The sequence below is a fragment of the Opisthorchis viverrini genome, assembly GCF_000715545.1.
Source record: "Opisthorchis viverrini unplaced genomic scaffold opera_v5_41, whole genome shotgun sequence".
NCBI lineage: Eukaryota > Metazoa > Platyhelminthes > Trematoda > Opisthorchiida > Opisthorchiidae > Opisthorchis > Opisthorchis viverrini.
In genome coordinates this window covers 1,045,777-1,071,300 of record NW_008751697.1, presented here as the reverse complement: position 1 = coordinate 1,071,300, position 25,524 = coordinate 1,045,777, and the positions used below count along the sequence as shown (strand labels likewise).

At 40.8% G+C, this 25,524-nt stretch overlaps 1 protein-coding gene across 1 annotated transcript in view; it reads left to right on the top strand.

Annotated features, from left to right (window-relative positions):
• The window catches only part of T265_03030 (hypothetical protein), a gene marked incomplete at both ends in the record, with an annotated part of 32,878 nt that extends 8,294 nt beyond the window's left edge, over nucleotides 1–24,584 (top strand). The window contains 4 exons of the mRNA XM_009167419.1: nucleotides 11,442–11,571; nucleotides 11,899–12,193; nucleotides 21,803–22,340; nucleotides 23,495–24,584. Coding sequence (XP_009165683.1) covers nucleotides 11,442–11,571; nucleotides 11,899–12,193; nucleotides 21,803–22,340; nucleotides 23,495–24,360 — 1,829 coding nt within the window. The remainder of the gene's footprint in view (nucleotides 1–11,441; nucleotides 11,572–11,898; nucleotides 12,194–21,802; nucleotides 22,341–23,494) is intronic.
• Between the last annotated feature and the right edge of the window lie 940 nt (nucleotides 24,585–25,524).

Here is a 25,524-nt window from a genome sequence, read left to right as displayed (position 1 = left end):
GATAGAGCTGCTAGGCATCAAAAACCAGTTCCACAGTGGCAAAAGTACATACTGTTGGTACTGTGTCTTAACTTTCGGTGAGATAATTCGTCAGCAAATCTGTGTTCGCCAGTGAATCTTGACTATCCCGCTTTTTCTATCCGCAAGATCGCACAAGTAACCGCTGGGCAGTGACAAGAATGACAAATAACAAACCTGAGAGAAACTGGAAAGACCTTTTGAAAGGGCCTGTATTTAGACAACCAGTCTAAGTTAACCAGTATACTGTTAGCTGCAGCTATGTTATATCCCGTATTTTGGAAAAGCAAGCTTTCTGAACAAGCAAAGAGCAAAATATTCTCGTTCGCAGGTTGCCTGAGTTACTTTGATGTGAGATGACGTTCACTACTGACCAAGATTCAACGGACTAATTATCATCTCAGATGATTTTTAATGTACATAAATCCGATACGATGAACCACGACTTTACGAACAGCTTTGACTGGCAATTATTTGACAAAGCAGATAACTATGCTACGGTTACTTCTTCAACACCATTTAAAAATATCATAAGATAATATTACCCACCGCAGCTAACGCAGTGGATGGTAGAATAAAGCTAGCAAATATACTCAAATTATAATATTATTATATTAATTATTATCATTATTATTATATTATTATTATATTATTATTATATACTCAAATTAAAATGGTGATTTTTTCGGTCTTATTGAAAGTGCATTTGCCTGAAAACACATCAGGTTTAATGGTACCTCTACAAGTTCACGTGGACGAGAAACGAATAGTTCTCTAATGACCTAAGTGGCAAGAGTTGATACGCATTGTGCAGGCTAAATCATGCCTGCATGTATGAGTCATACATATGGAGTACTGATGAATGTATGGATTATTCGCTTTTGTGAGAACTAAACATCATGTTTCACCGCATGAAGCTTCTGAAAATACACGGATATGAATGAGGTCTCGGTTCACTTTTATTCATGAGACGCGCAACCAATAGAGCCGCCTTTTAACGAAGTATTGTTTGATTCATGTTATATTTGATTTGCAGGAAAACATTTATGCGCCTAATCTAAGGATAAAACCAAGTATTGTGCAATGGTTAACGTCAAGGTTTGAATGGGTATGGTAGCGTTTGTATCCAAGACTGACCTACGTGTATGAAGAATTAAGTGTGGGTGCAATAACGCACCCATTCTTGATCAAGTGGCTTGGCAGCCACTGAGCTGACGGCTGCTTTTGCACAATTGTTCAATGTCTACCTAATCAGTGACACATGTCGTATTCGTACGACTTGTAAGCCACTGATGGTAACACGGATATCTAAGTCCAACTGCCCAACAAATACCAAGCAGCGAAAGTCCTCTGACTTGTATTAAACCTAATATTCCTTTGTTTATATCTTCAGGTCACATATCATCTGGTCACACGTAATACATTTCTTTTTTCAGATGATCAGTTCTAAATTAAACCTCCACAGATTAGAAGCTTTATATTTGTGCCCATCAACTGTTCTACAATTATCGCTGAACGTGCAAGCTATTCGTATGCGTTTTCGTTTTAAACACCAACTTCTGCCAAATTAAACACAACATTTGGGTCGTCACATCAACGGCATGTACAGCAGTCATAAAGGATGATAATAACACTCGGAAAAACAGAAGGCGGGCTACCCGCAGCGCAGTGTGTTTGTCAGCAACCGCACGGTGAGTCACCTTAGTACAGAGTAACGGTGGAGTAAACAGTACAGGTGTTATCAGAAACCAGTGATGCGACGCTTGAGGTCACCTATTCAGTTGAAGCAAAGTGCATCATCACTCGTAAAATAAGTCACACAAACGCTGCCATCGATCACATTCTTAATAACGGAGGATTGTAAGAATGGTTGCACTCCGCATATGCTCGTGAAACATTTCATTCCGGTGTTGGCCTTTCTTACTCATTAGAGCAAGAATCAGGAAGATTTTACGAGAGAACTGAAATAGCGACTAGGTTAGCAACTTAAACTTAACCCACATTTCCTGTACCAAATGGAGTCTACTAACGAATAGTGCTCAGTTTAAAAAATACTTTCAGATCCCTCGGTCCCTATCATTCGCAGATCGCTAGATGTATATANTCAGATCCCTCGGTCCCTATCATTCGCAGATCGCTATGATGTATATATATATAATATATATATATATATATTCAGCGTGTTCTACACGAAACTAATTGCGTGGAGGATTATACATAATTGTTCATTCAACCGAGCAAACTTGGGAAATCGTAAATTGCAAGGGTCATAACCTATATTTCTACGTAGGCAGCTACCGATATACTGGACGTTTGCAAGCGTCCAATATTGAAATAGTTTTGGTTGATGGGTTCCACTAGTGGAAAAGTTCGATTGGCATATGAGCTATTCTCAAGTTATTATAATAGGGAAGGACTGGTGATGATTTTTTTCTTTTTTCCATTCCTTTTCTCCTTCCATTCCGCTGGGACGTGCAACCCATTTGTTCTCCACAACTCGTGGGACATTTAAGTGTTGAATATGTAGACATTAAGGGGACCGATTTATCTGACTTCGCGTCGTTGGTCACTCTTAAATTTGAATTTGAATTTTGTTGCGAATAAACTGATATTTCGAAAGCTGAAGAAAATCATCGTATACAGTAGTACACAAATGTATACAAAAAGCTCTTGGAATTCTCCCTTGATTCTTGCTGAGTTACACAATTTTCTGAGATACCAAACCTGAAATTTTGAATTTTGTCAATTTAGGGTGACTCTTATCGATATTTCTTCGAAATATGCTATTTTTGGAGGCTGCAATAAAGCGTCATTCCAGAATGCTCCTGCGATTGGATCATATAGTATTGCTCACGTTTTTCTAACCACGAGCGTGCACATTTACACATGGGGTTGGCCGAATTTAGCCGATTCCCTCATGTTTCATTGTTTCGAAGACTAGCATTATGGACACGGAGCCCTATTTTGCCGCAGAAAACCGTGGAAAAGAACTCGTGTTCTTATGATAAGAACTCTGGTTGTCGGTTACTTTGGTGAAATTGCTGTGTTCGATGTGAACTCGGAGTTCCGAGTGCTGAAACATTGGTGGGAATAAAAGATCTGTCTATTAAGCTAATACCTTGGGAATACATTGTAGCCACCAGGATAGCGAGCACAAATACCAAGAATACTCTGCTGGAAATTGCCAAGCCAGCTAGGAAATAAAATCAAAGAAACGTGCATCAAGTAGTTGAACATAAGGAAATTACTGGTGTGCTAATAGAACCCTGCTTACAGCATACCTGCCAAATATTGCTCTGTAATCGGCAGTGTGTTAGAGCATTGATAGCTGGAGTTCAACTAGTGGCTGTTGATCAAGCCGCTGTCCGGAGTCACCGAAGTCGCTGTTCTCTGGCACATCCAACGTCTGTCTGCAGGTCATAAATTGACCTATTGAACTGACACCCAAAGAGAACAAGCATCTTGCTTGATTTTCAGGACTGTTCAGATGTATTTTCCAGAAGCCTAAAGGAGCTGTGATGTGGGTTGATGCAGAGACAGATGAACTTGGCAAACGAAAAGTACGACGTTTATATACAAAAATGCGAAGCTTGACGATTAACGACCTTCACTTCCAGTCGAGTATTTACTTTGCCTTAACTCCACTCCCCACCACACCATTCACCCATTTTTCGTTACTGCTCCTTGTGTTACGCTTGTCCATTTACTAGCGGTATTTCTTTATATACTTGTTGTAACCGAACAGTGCAACAGTTCGTTCTATTTTGAGTTGTGTTAATGCAATAAACAATACAGTTATGTCCTACCTGTCGACAAATGTGCTTCCGAGTTGTTCGCGTTACATTCTCAGAGGTGACGTTGTAACGTGTTCGTGATACCACCCATAGGCAAATTCGGATATATAGTCTTTTTCAGCCAACAACACCTCAAGGGACTAAACCAACTGTTTATTTTTGAAACTGGAATAAATTAGACTAATTCTACTAGTTATCCGATTGTTTCTATCGCACCGGTGACTCGTAGGTAGATGGTCGGCAGAATTCCTTTGATGCTCAAAGGATGCCGCACGTGCAATGAAAGATCCAGTTGGCCAGTTTTTGAAGGGACATTGAGCTAACATTAATTATGAGTATCCTACTCACTTAGGCACAATTCTTGCTTGAAAATTCATTGAGCTACAGGATTTTCTTACCTGGCAGTAACTAAACATGCTATGGCTCTTTCATGCTGTTAGTTCTATTTATTGTGAATTCTGCGGTCTGGGTTGAGCGTACGTGTGTGAACTTCCCTAGCTTAAAATCAGCCATAGTTCGCATTTTTTCTCACTGCCTTCATAATCATGAAATCCACAATGATCTTGTCCATATTGAGGATACACTACAGATCACAGCGTAATGATCTCACATAACACACGATGATATCGAGTGAACTGAAATAGAGATCCGACCAAAACACTATGGTATAAAGGGTAGTTCAATCAGTCTGTGGTTCCGCAAACTGCTACGATCAGTATCATGACGATGCGTCGAAAGTCATGATTTGAACGAACACAGGGGACAAGGCCCATTTCCCGCGACTGATCACCTTGGATACGAGTTGGAATCAAGTTTAATCTTAGGTACACTCATGCTGTTGCTAGCTACCGTCTTCACTGTGTACTCGTATTCATGCTTGTGTTGAGCATCACATATTGGTGGCAAGCAGGGTTCCTGAATAGTGGATAGATGGAGTTTGGCACACCTCGAGACTGATTGCACACCGGGGGGTATTAGTCGATCCTCTGTCGGAAGGTGAGTGGTCAGGAACTGTTCAAACTGTTATCGGTTCCCGACATCATCGAAATTCGCATGTTACTGCAAAAATCTCCGGTCAAAACTCTGGCCCAAAAGCCGTCATAGTTTTGATTTGAACTTGATAAATCTGAAGAACAATCCCGCGCATGCCTTAATTCCTCTATATACCCACATACCCATGCCTTTGATATGAGATTAGTACCAAGTGCACTTGCGATGTTTTAGTCAAGATGCTCAGTCACAGAAATTGTATTTATTTTTCCGTACTTCCTGTGCAGTTTCCAAAACGGAAATTTTTAGTTGTCCTCGTTTTTTTGACATTGAAATTTTCATCAGCCGTCTATCATCCTGGCGCCACGCCTCCGAAAACCAAATATCATTACAAAAATACTCGGTCTTTAGGTCAAACAAAATTGATTTATGTGAAATAGGCTCCGCACAGACTTTTCACCAACCCTAGGCAAAAAGGTACAAATAATATGAAAAAAACCTGAGATGGTACCGTTTCCCACTTCATTTCTTGTCATGATGATCGGCCAAACACAGCCAGTAGATTCGACACAATTTCAAAAGGGTGAATAATAGAACAGAAAACGCCCGACATTGTATTCTTTAAATTCACTGACTGAAATGTCGGTAAACCCACTGAATCGGACGAAACGGTTTCCATTTTTACGATATCTTACCTAAGTAACTTGATGAGAAAAGGACACAGATAATCTTACCCCTCAATACCAGATACCAATGAGCTTTGCAGCATCTTCTTTGAAGCTTGTGTGAATATTTTCTGCAAAATCATGGTAAATATTTGCAAATCATCTGTGAGTGACTGGATCAAACTAGGCTCCTTGACGAGCAACGGAGTATTTGGGATGATTGCCCGGAAGCATGCTTGCTATGCTAGATTCATTCAATTAGAGCAAAGACAACTGTACCGAAATCGTAGCGTTTTCTTGTTAACCAGAACAAAGACTGCCTCACTCATGGAAGTTCGCTGCATTCGTGACCGGTTATCTTATCCCCAGTACCAAATAAACATTTTAAGTAATGAGCAGTTTTGAAGCTTACCACATGGATCTCACTGTGTCAGTTAGGTCACTCTATGCTAGAAACAAAGAAGCACGAGAAGTCCACCTCGATAACTCTTTCTCTTAAATAGGAAAACATCCCACACATTGAACGGATCTTCTAACGAACCGCAAACTTAGGAAACAGTCAACAAAAAAACAATATAATATGCACTGCGGTTGGACAGCGAATACTAATATGCCATGTCTGAATAGAAAGTGTAGACACCCTCTATGTGTAACCCAGAGCTGGAGAATTGGATGTCCCCTTACTGTCTATCGGAATGTGGGTTTGCACATTCATAAGAGGTGTAACACAACAACAGCGATACAACGGGCGGTGGTTTTTGGTATTTCAGTAAGGAATAATTCGAAACGATCAATTTGGTCAGTGAACTGTATGCATCCAAATCCGGTGGAATCCAGATACCTCGTGCCAAAATACAACCAGAAAAACTGACTAATAAAAATAGCCCATGAGAATTTTGTCCTGTTTTGGGGTTCTTAGGTCATCTAATTTAAAAAGGTTTGTACCACAAGCAACCATAAGATCACGACTAGTTTTATCTGAGACGACCTGGACTTCTCCGATAATGGTGCACTGTTTTCTTCAGTGAGTCGCATTGAAAGCTTGTGTTTTCCAGCATGATATGGCATTGTTAGGAAGTACTTAAGCCCGTTGTCTTACTATCTGAACACTGTCTTCTAAGACGAAGGGTGATTTCAATGTCATGTTGAGCCGTTCTGTGTGTGCGAATCCAACATCGAATTGTAGACTGACCGTACAACCCAGAAAAATTGTGCTTTCTACACCACTTTCGTTTGATCAATACAAAGGTATGACTGCTCAACACACATCACCGCATCACGTGCTGTTGCTGAATTGGACGAAATTAGGAGGTCTGTATTTAGGTCATCTTGTGACTACTTGTAATTAATTAATTCGGTTTGTTGTGGTTGATTGCAAATGTCTATAACCGTATCACACTGCACTGGTAAATTTCAAGGTTGACTTTGTGCTAGTTACCTGACATCTGCTGCATATTTTTGCAACCTGAGATCGTTAGGGTGCTCAGTGCGCCTTGTTCGACATATGTCCCTCACATATCATTAGGGCTACCTCCGAAAACTAAAAATATCTTGTCATGACCAGCCCGGTTGGCTGGCTTCAGCAGCCAATGTTGAAACCTGCTGGCTCTGGATTTACCAGCTAACACATTTATCATCCTTTCTGATTTCCGTCACATTCCTGGTTGGATTTATTTAGATGGCACTGTAGTTAAACCCCCGAAAGTTGGCGACGTTCTGAATGACGATGATGAATGGGACAGGTTAAATCGTGACACGGATCCATAAAGGAAATGGGCCACGGGATAAAAAAATAATGCTTCAGGTCTAAGCTCCCTTCAATATAAAACACAGCCACAACCGTAACTCCTTAAGTTTTAAGTCAGGCACCTAGTGATGTTCGCGAAAACAGATGGAATCTGCCGTTGGTCTGTTCGTTGAGCTGGCTGACTCAGTTGCAAACGTCCCGTCACCAGCCTAGGTGACTTCATCAGTACGTAGAAGTGCATAGAGGTTGGAAGTGTCCACAATCCAGCAGATTCAGTTAGAAAGCTTGTTTCACGACACATTAGGACACCAGAAACAATGTCTCTACCAAATCAACTGCACAGACTGCAGAGGATATTATACTGGACAGACTAGAAGAAAACGTACCGCGCATGTTGTGCAGCAGTCCAAAGGCACGGCTCACCAACTTCTGTTTCCATACATCAAGAACTGGATAGACACACATTTAATCTGAGAAACATGAAAATTGTAACACCCAGAAGTAAAAAACGAGAGAAGGAATTCCTAGAAACTTGGTGCTCCAGAAAGGACCCCTTCAATTTGCATATCGAAATTGACTCTGTATACGCATCACTACGAGCCAGGAAGTGACAACTCAATGGTAACACTGAGTAACCCTTGGGCATCAAACCGACGAACCAAGAAACAGACGCACGGACAGAGGTCACGGTAAAAGGACGGAGGACATCAGCTTTCACCACCAACCCGTCACCCGACAGACAGACTGATAGGAACAGATAGGAACAGTCAATAGACTGATAGGAAGACTCACGCAGACGATCAGTATCAGTCAAGGTCGTCATGGGGGGCTAGACCCTAAACCAATCTTTGCATTCAAAAAACACGTATTTTCCAGCTCAACGCAGTTTCACTCACAACGCAATGACCATATCGCCTCGGCTTGTGATTAAGCGTTTGCAAACAATAACCCAACTCGGTAAACAAGCCAATGCAGGAAATATCAATATTCTCTTCAACTGCACACATAATCACCAGATGCTGGAACAAATATGGTAGCTAAGGCCATAAATATTCTAAGTCGGGGATCACCTTGTATATGCCTCTTATTAACTGGTGCGATAACCGATGAATCCAGCAAGCACCCCCATACAAAGTTAACTAGATAAAAATGAATAAGAGCATGCGATGGTAACGCACTGACCGTCTGCTCGGTACTTTTGTTCAGGGGCTTCCATGGTCACTCAGTGACTTGGGACATTAGATCGACAGTGACCGGTAAGGGGGTGCCACAGCTGGAAACGACATAGCCGTCGCTAAAACAGTTTATTGGGTGAAACGAGGATCTTGTTCCCAGGGGCAAAACTATCACAACACGCATTATTTTTTCCCTGATTATGGTTTTCTTTCTGATATAGGCGCTTCTTTTAGACACCTTTTATTCTTATTCGCTAGGTTCACGTGCAATTTTGAAGCCTTGTAATGTCACATGTGGTTCTCAAAATGTGCATTCTAAACGATGGAGACCAAACGTTCGTTACAATAGGACAGAGATCCTCTAAGTACAAAGATCCAAAAGAATTCTGGTCGACAGAAGACAAGGCCACACTCAAAGAAGGATTCACATGATGGCAGTACGCTTCGGCCATGAGCCGGTAATATTTAGCATAAATTTACTTTTCTCTGAGTACCTAGGTGGGACACCCTTATGTGGGTGCCTTGTAAACAGATTCGTCGCAGAAACTAATCAGGCGGTTCCAGTAGAGTCAGACGAGTGACCTTCTGATGAACAACTTTACTTTGTTTGCCTATGGCCCCGTAATCGTCAGTTCCCCTGCGAAAAGTAGATAACACTGTCAAAGTTTCTGTTCTCAATACTTACAGTGACTGCTACTTCATCAACTTACTTGTTTGAACTTTTGCAGCAACGAACGGTTTGTTATTCAACAGTTTGATAAGTGTTCTGAGGGCAGGAGAAAATTGATCTTGGAGTAGTGCCTGGACACCAGTCTTTATAACATGCTTTTGAAATGTTTTGGTGGATATCAGAGACAAAATCATCATCCGAACTTCAGTTGCTATCCCGTTAATACCAGCACATACCTGCGAAGTGGTGTTCATGGTCGCAAATCAACGATTTAACGTTCGAATTCTGAACAAGTTTGGTGGCAGTTCGTTGGCCACGTTCACCAGAAGAACACGAAGGAGGACGGTGGATGTAATGGGCTATCACGAATTTCATCGGTCTTACCAGTAGTCATACGGAGAAAAATTGAAGGTCACTAACCCAAAATGCGCAAGCACAATTTTTGTTTAGAAGGACCGGATAGGCAAACTAGGTAGTTATTGTTCAGCCCAGAGTGTTCGTATTTCTAATGGTCGGTCAAAACCCTGGTTCTATGTAACGTGGAAGTAATCTTTAGTTTCGATAGGATTTTTTTGGAGAAGCTGTTTCTCGGTTAAATATTACAATATGCTTTCGTTTTCGTCGGCCGCTTGAAATTAAGAAGTCGTGTAGAACGGAGAAAGCCTACGCCGCTACCAGTTTGTAAACGACTCGCTTTTCTATGAAACATTTAAATAAAGTGGGTGTTGTTCATTTTTCTACTTTGGTTTGAAATCATTGTTCGTTCCTGAGTTACCTGCTTTACTGTCTCTAGACTGCCGCATTACATAATGAAAATTATCCATACAGTATGTGTAGAAATTCCTTGCATTAATGATGTATCCATAATTGCCAGATGTGCTAGGCCTGAAGCCAAGCATTTTCAAACCGGGGTGAATGTGCCTTGGCCCCCTTACGCCTGTATGCTAACTCACTGTAAGGCAAAAACTTCAAACTAGATTAACTTGCCCGAAATTTATTAGAATACCAGAATATCAAAGTACTTGATTTTTTGAACGGGTCTTACTTCTCAATTTGCAGTCATCGGTACTTGTTTCACGTCGCCTTACTGGGGGATTGCAGCGATAACCTTTATATGTAGAACACTTATATGATACGGTACATCTTGGAGTGGCGTACCTACCCTACGTTACTATCCTTTGGTTCAGAAACTGGTAACTGTTTTTTGCCTAAAATGTATACAAAGTTTCGAACAAATTATGTACGGTGAAACGTAAAGGTAGCTTGCACTTGTGATCTGTGTGGTAAAAACTTGTATGTATACTCAGTGTTACTGACACACGTAATTGATGGTATCTCCAAAATTACTGAGGTTGTTGGGCAGAACTGAAACGCCTGGCAACGGTGATATTATTGCACGGATTGCAACTATGGTCCAGGCACTTACGAATAACCTTGAAGCACCCGATCTTTAATCTGCCAGCATCGCCTGAACACTGTTATTATGAAGTGCTATTGACGTCTAACGATAATAGGTGCAGACGTCCGTTCAGACGGACGATTGACATTCGCTTCGTCGTTACGGAGGCCACTTTTGAGATCCAAAAAATACCATCACAAATGCTAAATTCATCTGGAGCCAACCAGATATTGAGAGACACTACCAAACATCGTTTGGTAAAAAAAGTCGCTTGATTCCATTGTGGAAGTGTCAGTGCTTTATCACATTTCTCGACTCCAGACTGATCGTCTGAAGCCCCTCGGACAAACACTCGACGCCCTGCTGCCATTTAGTTGTATCCATTTATTCCAACGTGAATAATGACTTTTTTCAAAAGTGGTTGTGTGTGCGTAATTCTTTTATCGCACAAAATCATCCAGAACGTCATGCTTTTGATCCGAAACTTGTTTTTTATCGCTTTTGAACCCATAAAGCTTATTTTCCATTGACATTCAGTATATTTAGCCATTTTCTCATACTTGAACATTTACCAAGTATAAAGCGTAAGTTTTGAGGCTGGAGATGCAATCCTTTGAATGGGCAAGGAGATAATATGTTACTATGACTAAGGGATGTTATTTTTTATTTTTTATTCACTTTCTCACCCTTGTTGTCAGCACACAAATAATAATCAACGACCCCTTCCTTATCTTACCTGTAAACTATCAGTAAAATTTCGGGTGTAGAACTTGAAGTCGGGCAGTACGGAGAAAACTTCATGTTGAATCAGTATGTACTATGGTGTGATATTCATATTTGATGTATGCATTAGATACTACTAAGTTAACTTATAAATTCTTTTTTGTTATGTTTAGGCAACCGTTTCTGCATACTCTCTCACGATCTTTAGTAGGCCAGAATTAAACTAAAAGCATTTTTATTTCGTTTATCCTCTTCTTCAGCCTTGTTTGGGTCGAAACTTGAAGAGGTTTTCCCTTATACTCGGCCAGAACATGACTACCTTCCAAGGGTCGTATACGAATCGACTGCATTTATCCGGGAGTACGGAATGACAACGGAGGGTATATTCCGGTCAGCTCACACACTTTAGTCTAACAAAATTTAACTCTTGAACGCTACTTTAGGTTATCATAAAATCTATCTCTTTTAAGTGACTTGCTAAAACGGCACTTTTTGCTAATGATCCCAATCGATAGTTACTATATTTAATTAGGTTAGTGGAGCGACGTGCGTAACCAGATGCAATAGTGTGTTCAGCGAGAGAGAACGAAAGATCACAATAGCTTTTAGGCCCATAAATTATAAGTGATTGTGGTCATTTGACAAAGATGTTTGAAGTTAGCAGTTGCTCTTTTCCAAATGAAGTGGTGGTAACTTAACCCATCAATTCGGTTCCAGAAAGTGTGGCACACAAAATCAAATTCAAGCACTCGCAGAAGCATACGACGTAGCATCCCCGGGACCAATTCTTCACCCCAAGGAACACAGTGTCCACATAGCCGCCGGTTTGTTAAAACTGTATCTACGTGAACTACCCGAGCCTGTTGTTCCTTTCGCCTTTTATGACCGACTGAAATCTGTTGGATTTAAGATACAACTTGGACAGGATCAAGAAATGGTGACAGATTCAATAGAAATGCTTCCAGCGCCGAATTATCATCTACTCCAATTCCTTTGTCAATTTCTGAGTGAAGTAAGTCAGCAATGTGCATTCAAATGATATGGGAATTCGGAGGCTTACGAGTAGTACATGCCACTGGATATAATTTTGATTTATAGGTCGTTTCACTTACATAAGCCTATAAAGCACAGCACCGTTTGGTGATCGGATTGACCATTAGGCAAACGTTTCTTGATTCAGCATCGCCATATCTGCAGTTTACATATAGTGTCCACAAAACTTGTTTTGGATACTAGCAGTCCGCTGACTCGAACACGTTTCTGTTTTGCAACTCGTAACTAACAGACAAACAAATTGGCCCGAGTTTTATAACATTTTTAGCCTCGGAAATTGTGATAATGTTGTGCCCTCTGACCAGAATGGATGACAAAATGGCATCAGCCGTTTATTGATCCAGCAGAGATTAGGTTATTCGTTGGCTGACAGTTTGCTGTCATATTAATAGGATCGCGCTGAGGCCAATCAGAGCTTTGTCCTATAATGTTTCCGAATTCACGTTTAGCCAAGTGTAACTTCATTTGTAACATGGAATTGGTTTGGGCAAATTTACCAATTGATTTTCTACGGTTATTCATCGTTGTTCTTCTTAAACTCTCCTTAGACGAAGTTGATAATAACAGTGACAAGTTTCCTAAATTAACCACACACACAGCTTTTGACTAACAACTGAGGGATAAAAATCCAAGAAAATTATGTTTATTTTCAGTAAAATACTCGTAACCTACCGTTTTTTTAATAATACCTATGAACACAGGAGTTTTCAGATTCTGACGCAGGTTGTTTTTACATAGTGTTAGTCATCATTCTTCGCCTCAACTGCTTTGAAAATCACAAGCGCTCTGGTGAATACCATAAAATTTCCGTTCTCTGTGTAAGTGTACGCATGTGCGTCTGTTTAAGTTGTATAAAAATACGATTTAATATGTGGTAAAATGTGCATACAGAATATGCAATATAATATGATGATCACATAGTGTAAATAAGTCGGCAGCTGGGCAAATCTCACGGAATATTCTGTTTCCATCCAAGAGCCGTCACGAACACACAAGCGTTTTCAATTTTGTACCAAGGGGAAGCTTTATTTTTTTGCCTTATAGTTTTGTCATTGTTCTTATCCTATTGGTGGTAGCCGTACCCAATCATGATTAGGTTTTTAGTATTTTGTGTACATCGCCAACGTGGGAAAAAATCAGCACCATTAATAGGACAAGAAGACTTTCTCCACAGCTGCCTCTAATGTAGGGACGTTTCAGCATACAGGCTTCTTGGACAGACGGTAAGGTTTCGAAAATACAGAATTTCTTAGCGAAATACATTCATTTGCATACCAATTTGGCTTTGACGGGAATCGCACCTGGAACGCAGCTAAGTCCCTCGTTTATAATGGTTATGAGCGTAGCCGGTGGAAAGCTATCGAAAAGTGTTCAGAAAACTTGTAAGTGAGTGTTTATGTGACCTACCACCTATTGGGAGATTTGTTCGATTTGATTGAATTCTGTCATCTAATTAGAAGTAATGTGGGCGAAGCGACATGAGTAGATGTACACTACCCCACAACCTTTGACCTGGCAGGGAGCTAGTTTCGTTATGTCAATATACCTTCACTGAGTGTAGAATATATTATACCAAGTATATCAGAGACAAACTCAAACAACAGCGTTAGCTGAGCCGGTTTGTTCGAGCCTGGCAAATAGTATTCTGCCACATAGTTTACTTGATAATCTTGAGTCCACCAAAGATACACTGATGTGGTCTGATACGCAAGGGAGTGTTTTTCTTTGATAAACCAAATAAATCTTCCATCTGAGCCCACTTCAAGAAACGCAGTACGTCCAATGTAATTTGAAGTCAGGCAAACTTAATGCGTCACAGCGCACGCTTGAAAGTTCTTTTCCCATAGCTCACAGAAAGAAGGCAGCTTTGATTCATCATTGATTCGTCATCAGTGCCAGAAAACCCTGAAGTTTCTAGTTTCTTAGTCAGTGTTACGTAATTTTTGTTGATCTTTTTGCACTATGGTTAACGCTAATCTTGCGTTAAATCATCTGGATACCTCAAATCCCGTGATGTACTACTATGGATGAGAAATGAAACAGGTGGCATGCTTTCTGAATTTTGGTTCGTTCTTCAGTGCATAATGATATCTTCGACTGGCCGAGAAGATTTGCAGAATAAATACCATTTCGTGCAAACAGACCAAAAGAAAGCCGCAAACCCGAGTTATGCTTACTTAACAAGTTTGCGTGGTATGAACTCCCTAGGCAACACAGCGTCCTTGGTTGACGAACTAACTGAAACTTTCTCACAGATACAACTGACAATGCGGCACGCAAAGCCAAGGTAAGCGGTTAAATTGGGTTATCTATCAAATAGCTTTCCGTCCACCGTGTTCGCCACAGAAAGGTGCTCATAGAATAGCCTAGGCTTTAAAAGTTTTAAAAGATAGGGTGAGTTGAAACATCTTAGCTCCAGCTTACCAGCTCTTCAGCAAGATCATATCTACGGTGTGACTTCGTCTTCTGTGGTAAACTTATTTGAGTGACTTGTCGCTGAGATGATTTCAACACTATGGTACAACATAATTTTCATAGATCTTGTAACCCATAGTGTGTTTGCAAAGCCCACATGAAGATGTGAACAGACGTTACGCCCGTGAGCCTCATGAAAGATTAAACCAGTCGTGTGTTGTCGGAGAGTTTTCAGCAACGAGTAGTATGTTTGCAAAGCCCACATGAAGATGTGAACAGACGTTACGCCCGTGAGCCTCATGAAAGATTAAACCAGTCGTGTGTTGTCGGAGAGTTTTCAGCAACCTTGTGAGTAGTATCCTTTAGGAAGTTACCCCTCTTCTCCCGTGAAATTTTCGGCTGATTTTGAAGTTTTTAACAAACTCAAACTTGATTGGACGTATAACTAGGTGGACGGATCTGTATATGCCAGATTCCAGATTTTTCCTAAAACTTTCTTGGCATTTATATTCTTTTCGTTCATGGAGAAAGAAACTAGACCAGTTTTTTAAAAGCCTGAAACGCATCTCTTCTCTACGTTTGCCATTCAAACACGTCTTGACGGCAGCATCAGTTTTCACCATCTGAGCTCCAGTTTACCACAAGAAAAACCCGGAAAAACCTAGATAGCTCTAGAAAAATGGACAAAAACGTGGTCTTTCATATTTCCAAACTCACCAAGGTGGTCCTGATACACACGGAAGGCCGGATGGTCCTTCATGTCAGGGAGCAATCGTATCTGTCACTAATAACCTGAGCTAATTCGTAAAAACAGGGCGTTTTGGGTTTCCAACCGATATATATATATATATATATATATATATATGAGAACGATATTTGTGCATCAGTATTATCCTGCAGGCTATGCATGGTGCCCATAACAGCAGTGAGACGTTTTGGGTAAATGGCATTATTTTAAATGAACTTATGAACCACATATTAAAAGAAAATCCCCCGAGACCTTGTGGTTCGTTAGTTTTAAGTAGAAAAACTGTAGACCTTGAAACCGGTGCATCCGGTTTTCATATTTTTGGATTGTAACGAAGAACCTTTTATATACAAACGGGTTAGACGTTAGACTTAAGCTAACGGCAGTTTGATATGTAGAAGTGATGACCTCGTAAAGTCCGTTTGGTGAATGACATTTTGTTCTGAAGAACAGTTTTTGGGTGGCACTGCTAAGGCCACTGCCTACGAGGACCACTTAGTGAACACTTTCCATATGACGAATTCGGCACATTTGAACACTGAACCTTGAATGCATGAGGTAGAGAATGACAAGAGTCATCTGGTTTTGGACCGCTGTTTAATAAACTCGTGGATAACATTCTTATAGATGCTTTTGTCACAAATATGCATGAAGTGCGTAGTGACACGTAAGTCAGCACAACTGAATATAGTTACGCCAACGTGTACTTAAAATCCATGCTTTGTAACCTGCACTTGGGTTTGGATGTTTCAAATTTCCAAGACATCTGCTTTTACTTTGATTTGCGCTGTGGAACGCATGCTGCGACGGACAGACATATGGTTACAGATGTTGTCAGCCAATTCCTATGTTGACTAATTTTGAGTGCCTTGGTAAGGTGATGAGTTTAATGCACCCCTCATTATTAACTTATTTATAATATTAGCTAAGCAGAAGATGCTTTTGACTGCCTTCCTACTCTCAAGAATAGTCCTGTTGATAGGAAGGTTTTCACAAACAGTCTGATAAACCCACGCTCCGGAAATGCCCAGCTCGTTGCGTCTTGTAAAAGCTGTCCCCTATGCCACCTGGTTATCACAAACTGCATCACAATTCGAGTGAATAGATCAAGTCGGTTTCGATACACAAAGCTGCAGGCTGGGGTAGATAACATCTGTCGGCAAATTCGCTAATGAACAGAACGGATCAGTATGGATTCTCACTGTACGCTAATTTCAGAACGGGCATAACTCTAGTGACTCAGACTTTTGCACTAATCTTAGTTTCATAGCATTTCCCATAGCTCACCGTCACCCATCAGCCTACCAACAAACAAGAGGACAGTTTTTTTATTGGTTCCATTCTGGAAAGAGCTGTTATATTTCGGCCTCTTGTGACACAAAATGTTATACAATGTGTTTTCAGTGATACTCAGCACTTCGTACCTTTTCCGTATGAACGTACTAAGATACTGTGATAAGAGCGACGTATTATAAAATCGGTTAATTTGGATTGTCTGCATTCCATGACTCGCTTTCAGAAAAAGCTCTACTAATCGTTGACATCGCTTATCAACCTGTTTCTTTCATCTAAAGCAGGAGGCCTGATTTCTCAAGTGACTGTTTGTTGAGATGTCTAGATAGCATTACCAAGACCACACACATTATTCAGTACAATTTGCGTAGCAATAAATTGAACTGATTGATTTTTATCACACCGTACTCTAACGTCGTCCCTCAAATGAATGAGAACGTTTAAAACTTTACGTTCAGAATAGATGCTACTGAATATAATTCAAGTAAGGTTAGTATAATACCTCATGTAGATAACTCAAAACGTACAAATCGACGTTCAGTTCACCTTTAACAAAGAATGTCTACACGGCTTGAGGAACATAATCACACATGAGGGGAAGTACACTACTTTTATAAAGCTATCCAACATGCTTAAGGTTTTCTGTTTTCCAGAGGAAAGAAAGCAGTTCGACTGTATGCCATAAATTCGATATGCTGTGTGAGACCGACTATCCTGTTCTCTCATGCCTACGACAGTTCGGCTAAAGTTTCCCCAAACCTTCCGGAACCGGACAAATATATATTGCTTGTTTCTGAATCTCCCTACTGACAACAGTCCTGGACTATATGGATGATCAATTGGGCTTCCGAATTGAAAGAAGAGAAAATAATCTCACGATAGTTTAATCTTTACTAGGAATGATTAGTAGTGCTCATCTTGTGGAACTCTCAAATGTGCCATACTCGCGTTGAGTTCCGTGGCAAATTAACCACATTGCTAGTAAGCCACTCAGGACCAAAAAGTTGTGTTCGGGAGGTCGCTGATTTGCAACTAATCAGAGGTTTGTATGATACACACAGCTGCACAGTGCTCCCAGGTTTCCGAAGTACATTGGCCTCACATAAGAGATGAAGACCCAACTGAAAATTTCAAGACCGCACTGCAAAAAATATACAAGAATATTGGCTCTTTTCAGCTCCCATGCATTTCGAAACTACGAAAATTCGTAGTTTCAGATAGTCCGTTAAATTACAGTAAAACAAGATAGGACTTCCATTCATTGACCCTAAATGCACATGCACTTGATTTACTCCACAACTGACAACCCAGGTTACAGAGGTGATAAGGTATTAGTACGGAAGTTTCTTGAGTATACTTTAGATGATATGAGGTATCAATATAATTAGCTATACCCTCAGTACGGATGTGTGGTTTGAGCTTTTCTCAGAGAACCAAGACTGACTTTTCAATGAGCAGCTAAATGGAGCAATCTGACTCTTTTTGTATCTGTAATCGTACCGCGTCTATTTTGTCACATGTTTGTTATGCACATTCAATGTTGGTGTCAAAAGAATTTTTACCAGATGAGCTATAGGCCATAAGGTCTTGTTTGGCTGACGAATTATCTGCATTGCCGTTTTCATCCACCCCAAATATTGCTGAATAACCGTGTACTAACCGGCAGCTTGTGATGTCTCATTAGCTTAACCTTCTTGAAACGACTCACATCAGAGGCAGTTAAGCTTGTCCATCGTTCACCTCTCTCTGGGTCAATAATCTCTCTGACTGCACCGTTAACGCCGAGTTTCGCTCTACTACATACATATGACGCAATTTCATTTACCACGTCACATTGATTTCGGGTGGTGATGAAGCATTCAAAGTGAGACGAACGGAGAATCGAAAGAATGATCTGATTAGTAAGTTTACTCATACTTAGTAAGCATAATTAGGCTATACAAACTAGAAAAAACATATGATGAGGTCGTGAGGTTTTCGATCTCCAAGCAGATACTAATTAACTCGACAGATACCTGAAAACGCTGCGCCAGCGATTAAATTCTTTGTAGCCAGGAACGTCATATACTAACGGACAGATTTAATTGAATCAATCATTGCACGGTATTCTGTAGACAGTCAGCTAGTCACACTGAAGCGCGCAAGGTTGAACAGGTCCCCAACGAGTTTTTACTCCTGAGTATAAATCCACTTAATTCCTCTTCTCATATACCCTAGCGAACAATATGATCAAGTCACTAAAGTGCATGTCTTGATAGAGCGGAACAAACTAAACAGCGATAACTGAAAGACTTTACTAAAACCATTATGAAGTGATATCAGTAAATAAATGCTAACCTTTTTCCCATTTCCAGCGATCACCCAGACAAAACAGTTAGTGAAGGCTTTAACACTAAAAACCGTGAGGATACATTCAAAGAGAATGGGTCTGGTTGGGGTGCAATGTCAAGTCGGTAGAGTTGGTTACTCTCGTGTATATAAAAGCGACGTGCTCTAGAGTGTTCCACTAAAAGTCGGTATCTTGGTTTTCCAATTATGTAGTAAAACACTGGATGGTTATATGGACCAAAGTAATGACCTGTGATCACCAGATGACTTGCAGTCGATTGCGTTAGGTTTCATGTCGTAGATCATAGGTTAGCCGAGTGTTGTCACATAAAGTTTGTCTTGTCTTTTGATAAACCATGATCAGTTTTTTTACCTACTGACAGATGCCACGTTCTTCAGAAGGATCCGCCACTCAATTCTATCACTTTGGAGTCTTGGAAATACAGTTAACTAGACCATTCTGGGTTGCGTAACCGGAAAGATGCGATTTCGGGCGGTTCTTTGCTTTTATTTAGCGTATTCAGAATAACCGTTGCAGATAAACCTCCTTTTTTGACAGCGGCATGTTCCCTATCTGTTTCAGGTGCTCAAACCATGAGCGATCTTGTTCACACGTCATTTAAGGGTTTATTTTGAAATTCGTAGGATCATCGATGAAATGAAGGCTAGTTTTGCTAGGTAATAACACGAGTCAGTCTGCTTTCCGGAAGTCCTAAAGCGGACTATCTGTTATATGCTTGGCTACCTTTCATAGCAAAGGAAATGTTAGCAAACGTACTGTTCACAGAGCTCCAAAGGGCGGGGGTATCTTTTTGATGGCAGACGAAGTTTCCATAGTCAAATTTAATATCCAGTGTACCCAGATCGCATAGTTAGGTAGACTGGAGGTCTACCGATATATGTTAGCTAACGGTATAGTACCGTAGGAATCCAAAGGTATATTAGTATCTGGTGATTCAACATCAAGAGAAGCCATCTTGGTGGATTAAACGGAATTTCTTTGGTTCAGTGTAGCTAAGATGCGCCAAACTCATGGATCAGTGTTCCTCCTCAGATGTAATCAGCTGGCAAACCATGCTTCCCCATGGTTACTCAAGGAATATGAAGGCGCCTTAGTGTTTGTAATTTGGTAAACCATGATTAAAATTGGAATTGACAATAAAAGTCGTCCAAGTAGCTGTTGTACATCTCTAGAGATCATGATGGTATACCCAGCACATTCGTGAATATTTCTCAACTGTAAGGCGGAATTACCTCTGTTCTTTTAAAATGTTGATGGAACAGTAGTATTCACCTCTACCAGAAACAGAAGTCGAATAACCTGAGTTAATTTGTTTTGCAACCTTGGGAGGCATTGCAGAGAACGATATGTGGGTGGTCATTGCTTACCTTACTGGACTTCGACTCAAGTTTGGTAATTAAACATATCAGCTCTACGTACCAGAAAAAAGGAGGAATTCTGTGTAAATAAAAGTATTTCACATCAGGCTTCGTGCATTTTTTTTATTATTTTCAATATCTAACAGAACCGTTTTCAATCATTTTATGGCTGCTGATTTTCTTACGGATTGGGTGTGCTTTAGGTTTTATCCGATGTTTTGTACTGAACAAGGTCATTTCCTTATGTTAGAACAATTCTGTCATCTTTGCTATTCCTACTATACGACTGAATGTAGAGGGTAACTACTTGGTTAGTGCTTCCAACCAGTCATGTCACGGAAATTATGTTGATTTTCTTCACAAAGTGTCGCATACGGCTTTACTGCCACGATGTATTTGTCATGATATAAAGCAAGTTGATGCCTTCCCAGCACGCGAATAAAGAGGGCTGAATGATAAATACGTTGACAAAGTATGGGGGCGTCAATGGGGTAAAATAGTCGAATGCGTTCAAGAACAACATTGAGCGATCAATATAACACAGCGGGTCAAAATCTGACAGCAGCGTTCTACGTCATCAAACGTGTAACATCACATAGACGAGGAAACCTATCGGTAAAGGCAGGTGTGAATCGTCAGTTGACAAACCCTGACGCGTACCCTGGTCTAACGATAAGTGTGACTGGGGACCAAATCCACTTAATTTATTCGGCTTTGCCTCCACCAGAAAACACATTTGCAGCGTTTTAATCGGTTGAACGGCCTGACAACATAACGTATATTTTAGGCCGTCCAGGTAATTCTATCTGGGTCACCTAGTTTGATCTTGTTTGTGCCACGTGTGTCAATAACAACGCGGTAGAATTACAGAGCTTTTAAATTCCAGCAGAAAATCTACTTGCACTGACACAACAGTATGATTTCGGTTTGCTAATTATGCAGGTTTACAGTGATTTTTCCACCAATCGGCATTCTACCGAGATTGGGGATCATTCGAGGAGTCCCTGAATGCTCGCTCCATGAAACTAGTTTAACAAGAATGTTCGGTTTTCTAAGTGTTTGCTGTAAGGTAGATTGAAGAATCAACTTCCCAGACGGAAACTTTTGCTAGCCAAAATCAGTATACGAACGCGTTTAGTTAAGCTATCGTGTTGATAGTGTTTCTTCTCCAGATGCCATCTGAGAGTGCGTCTTTGAAAATGAGTAAACAAAGGCACATTGCCTTTCATATGACTTCTTTGTTACTGCCATCTGTAAGTATTAATAAGTATCAATAAGTATCAATTTCCTATTTCAATAAAACCGGAATATAATTGAGCTACTCATTTCAAATGATCATCAGTCATTACCAAATCACTTCAGAAGTTGAAATTTATTTATTTCACTCTTCTGTTCCTTCCATAGGTAGCTGAACATCACGAAGTTAACTTGATGACAGTGGAAAACTTAGCAAGTATCTTCGCACCAAACATTCTGCGCCAGGAGGAAGGAGACTTAGATGTTGAAATATCGGCAGCTCCACTAATCAACCTTACATGCACACAGTTTATTCGCTATCACAAGCAGCTTTTTCGACTGTGTATAGCACCATCTTCCCAGTTTGACAATACGCTGTTTGGATCAACCCGTCAACGTCATCAAAGCAATTCGAGACGCAGACAACTCACTATTCCTGGCAACACACAAATGCAGTCATCTTCCGTAGAAACCGACCGGGATAATCCGATTACGGCCTTAGACTCCTTCAGAAGTGTACAACCAAATCAAGCCATACCACTGACTGAGTGCCAGGTTGACACTCGTACAAACCTAAATTCCTCTCCCATTGACTCGCAGCCACATGAAAGCCCCAGTCGGTCATCTGGAATTGGACGTTCTGTTTCTAGTAGAGCAACTAGAAACGGTTTATCCGTGATGCAGACAGAATCTATTGGCACTGTTTGTAAGTTCGTTCTGTGTTTGAGCTGTTCATAAAGAATCGTTGATACGAAGACTCACTGAAAATAATGTTACTTTTTGGATAACGCCTGATTAAATCAACAGCGAGCTAGCGGTTAAGATGGGGATTTTTTCATTGAGAAACCATTGTACGGACGAAGCTCATGAACCTAACAAGATCAGTCTATTCCGATAAATTACCTTTTATTAGAACAGGAGTAGCACCAGCTTAATCTTACAATGACTGCACTTCGCCAATAATTTGTAATGTAGTGTAGAAATAGAACATGCTATTGACGGATAGGCAAGAACACACCTACCTGATGAGCGCCAAGGATTGCGAAACCACAAGTGACCTATAGGAGATTTTCCCGCAACCTTATGAATGGTGTTTTACGCTTAGGAGGTATACTTCGGTGCTTCGTACATCTTAGCAGTTGAAATATAGAAGCAGTCGTTGTGAGATACATCTTATTCATACGTAGATCAAAACGCGGATTCGCGGGGCAAAATACTGTTGTGCCGAATTTTCTTCCCAGGAACAATAAATTTGTTTGTACGACAGTAACAAAAGCGCGGAATTCCCCGGTTATTAACTTCATAAGTCATGTAATGCAGCATCATTCAACGTGAAAATAAAGCAAGCTACTCTTATCAGACATTTTCTAAAGGTTATTTCGTAAGTGCTAGACGCTCCAGTAAAATACAGTTTTGAGTTTAATCCGGAGCTGAGGCTGAGGGGCTTAGAAAACATGAAAAATTGTAGGAAAATGAATGCTTGTTCAGAAGTTTCAAGTTGTTCTTATTTTATGAAATATATCTGTACCGTTTTGGCCACTGCGTACCATATTTGGTCAGATAAGTCAGTTTTATGTTGAAATGTGCGAGTGAAACGCTTGAATTTCGATAGAGGGATGCCTATGTCGGCTAGGAATGAAATAAGCCTTTTAACATGGCTGCAGAGAAAGTCACCATATTTCGGGTAAACAGTCCAACTTTCCAGAATCCGTTTTACGGTTCGCACACTGCATTATATAGGCACTATCATCTGTTCACTAAGGCGTCCGACAACGTGGTCGCCCGTATCTTCAAAGCCAGAGCTGTTGCTTTCAAATAATTGATTTGCTGATTACATTTTTATCCACTCTGTACTTCTAGCTGGAGACAGTCTTGGACGGCGGCCACAACGAAACATGACTATAGATCAATACGACCTTGGCACACAGAGAAGTCGCAGTGTATACCAAGAACCGTATTATGCGGAAACATACCCAGTGAGGTCATCTGACCGCCAGTTTGGACCAAATGTACCCCAAACCATATCAGGCAACACGACAATGACCTTGATGCCTACTCAACGAAGCGCTTCCCGAATTCCAAAACGATCGTTATTCTGCTATCCAACTCATAGGCATCCAGAAAATTTTCGAACTGGTTTGAGAACCGCAAAGTCGGATATCGGAACTGCTGGACTAACCTGGTCGTATCCGGAAAACACGAAAATGGGAGTAAATCTATATCGTAGTGCACCCCATTCAGAGAGTAGGTTTAATAATATACCACCGCTTGATTATCAAGATGAAACGCCACCCAAACCTCCACCATTTAACATGACATTTGATTCAGTCGATGCCAGTCGGTACTTTACAAATAACACTGACAAGCGGCAAGAGCGTGTCCGAGTACGTCGACAGGTACAACCGGGTCTTCTTGCGGAATTCGGTGGTGCTGGCGGCTCATGGGGATCATCCATCAACGAAAGCGCAATTGCAGGCCAGCTGGAACCCGAGGAACAAATCCGTTATTGGCGGGCACTTGCTGTTCAAGCCCGCGCAGAAGCTGCTGGATATCGCGCTCGCGCTCACAGTTTGGTGAGTGAGTTAGGCCGGGTTCGATGTGATTTGAATATGGCTGAATTAGAAATCAGCCTGCTTCGAAGACGACTGGCTAATACAGAGGCAATGCAGCTGCCGCGTTCACATGATGCGGATGACCTCATCGGCAACTGGCCAGTTTATTCCTAATTTGCGATACACAGCAGAAAAAATCTTTTAAAGATGCTTCAGCTCCAATGAAATTCATTCCAGACAGACTCTCCTACAAACAAAGTATAGTGTTTATATAGAATAACTGAACTCCACACGTACATTTAGAGTACTAATGTGTATAGTTCCCGATCTGAGATATGCTATGCCTGCTTTGATCTGTGTATCATATGCTGTCTCTTTTTTATACATGGGCCTGTCTCCTTTTATACAACTAAATATTATTTATTTTTGAAGGAGTTTTTTTGGCTGGAGACCATGGATATATTTGTAATCCCTGGGAGGTTGCGACTCTGTAGAGGAAAAGTCAACTATCAAGACATCAGTAAGTGATGAAGTATAAGAAGAACTAAACTGACTGTTTAGGCGTCCAGTGGATGAATTAAGCTCTAAATAATCGGAAAGTTGAGCGCTGGGGTCATACACAAACCGAATAACTAGCATGGTTGTTAACAAAGCAGCCAGCATCGTACGACCCCTGACCAAGTGAAAAATATATCAGGCGGACAGAACTATTCAAGCAATGGATGTCCATAGACCGGCAATCTTCAAGATGAATGTTGTACAGGGTTTATGAAACAGACGACATGGTGTTCTGAGGCCTAACAACGGTTAAAACAACATTTCCTGCAGTGTTACGTACACCGAATGTTACGGCATATGTTACACCATAAATGCACTGCAGATAACAGGACTGATAAACTTACCAGTCTGTATTGATTATTTGGTCCTAATTAATCTGATTCACCTTTGTTCAGTTGATTTCAGCCTTTCTATTTGTTTGGGCCAGTGGACGCGATGACATCGGTTTGACCTAAATTATTTCGTTTTGCATGAAAACAGTGAAATGCTGTGGACTAAATCCAGAGTAAAGACCATACAAAAACCAAAGGGACCAAATGCGTTTTTTTGGCTGGACCCTAGAATAGGCAGCATTCATCATGCGGCTTTCGACGTTCCGCAGAAATTGGATTGACCTTGACATTTGATCGGTGTATTGCACCACGTTTGGTATGACCGTGGGATATTCAGGTTAGCGGCGCAAAATCGTCACAACTGAATGGCATCGTATTCCGCTTTGGTTATCGGGCTATTTTATTGTTGATTTTGGTAACATTTTATTAGGACAAGAAGACTCAATGT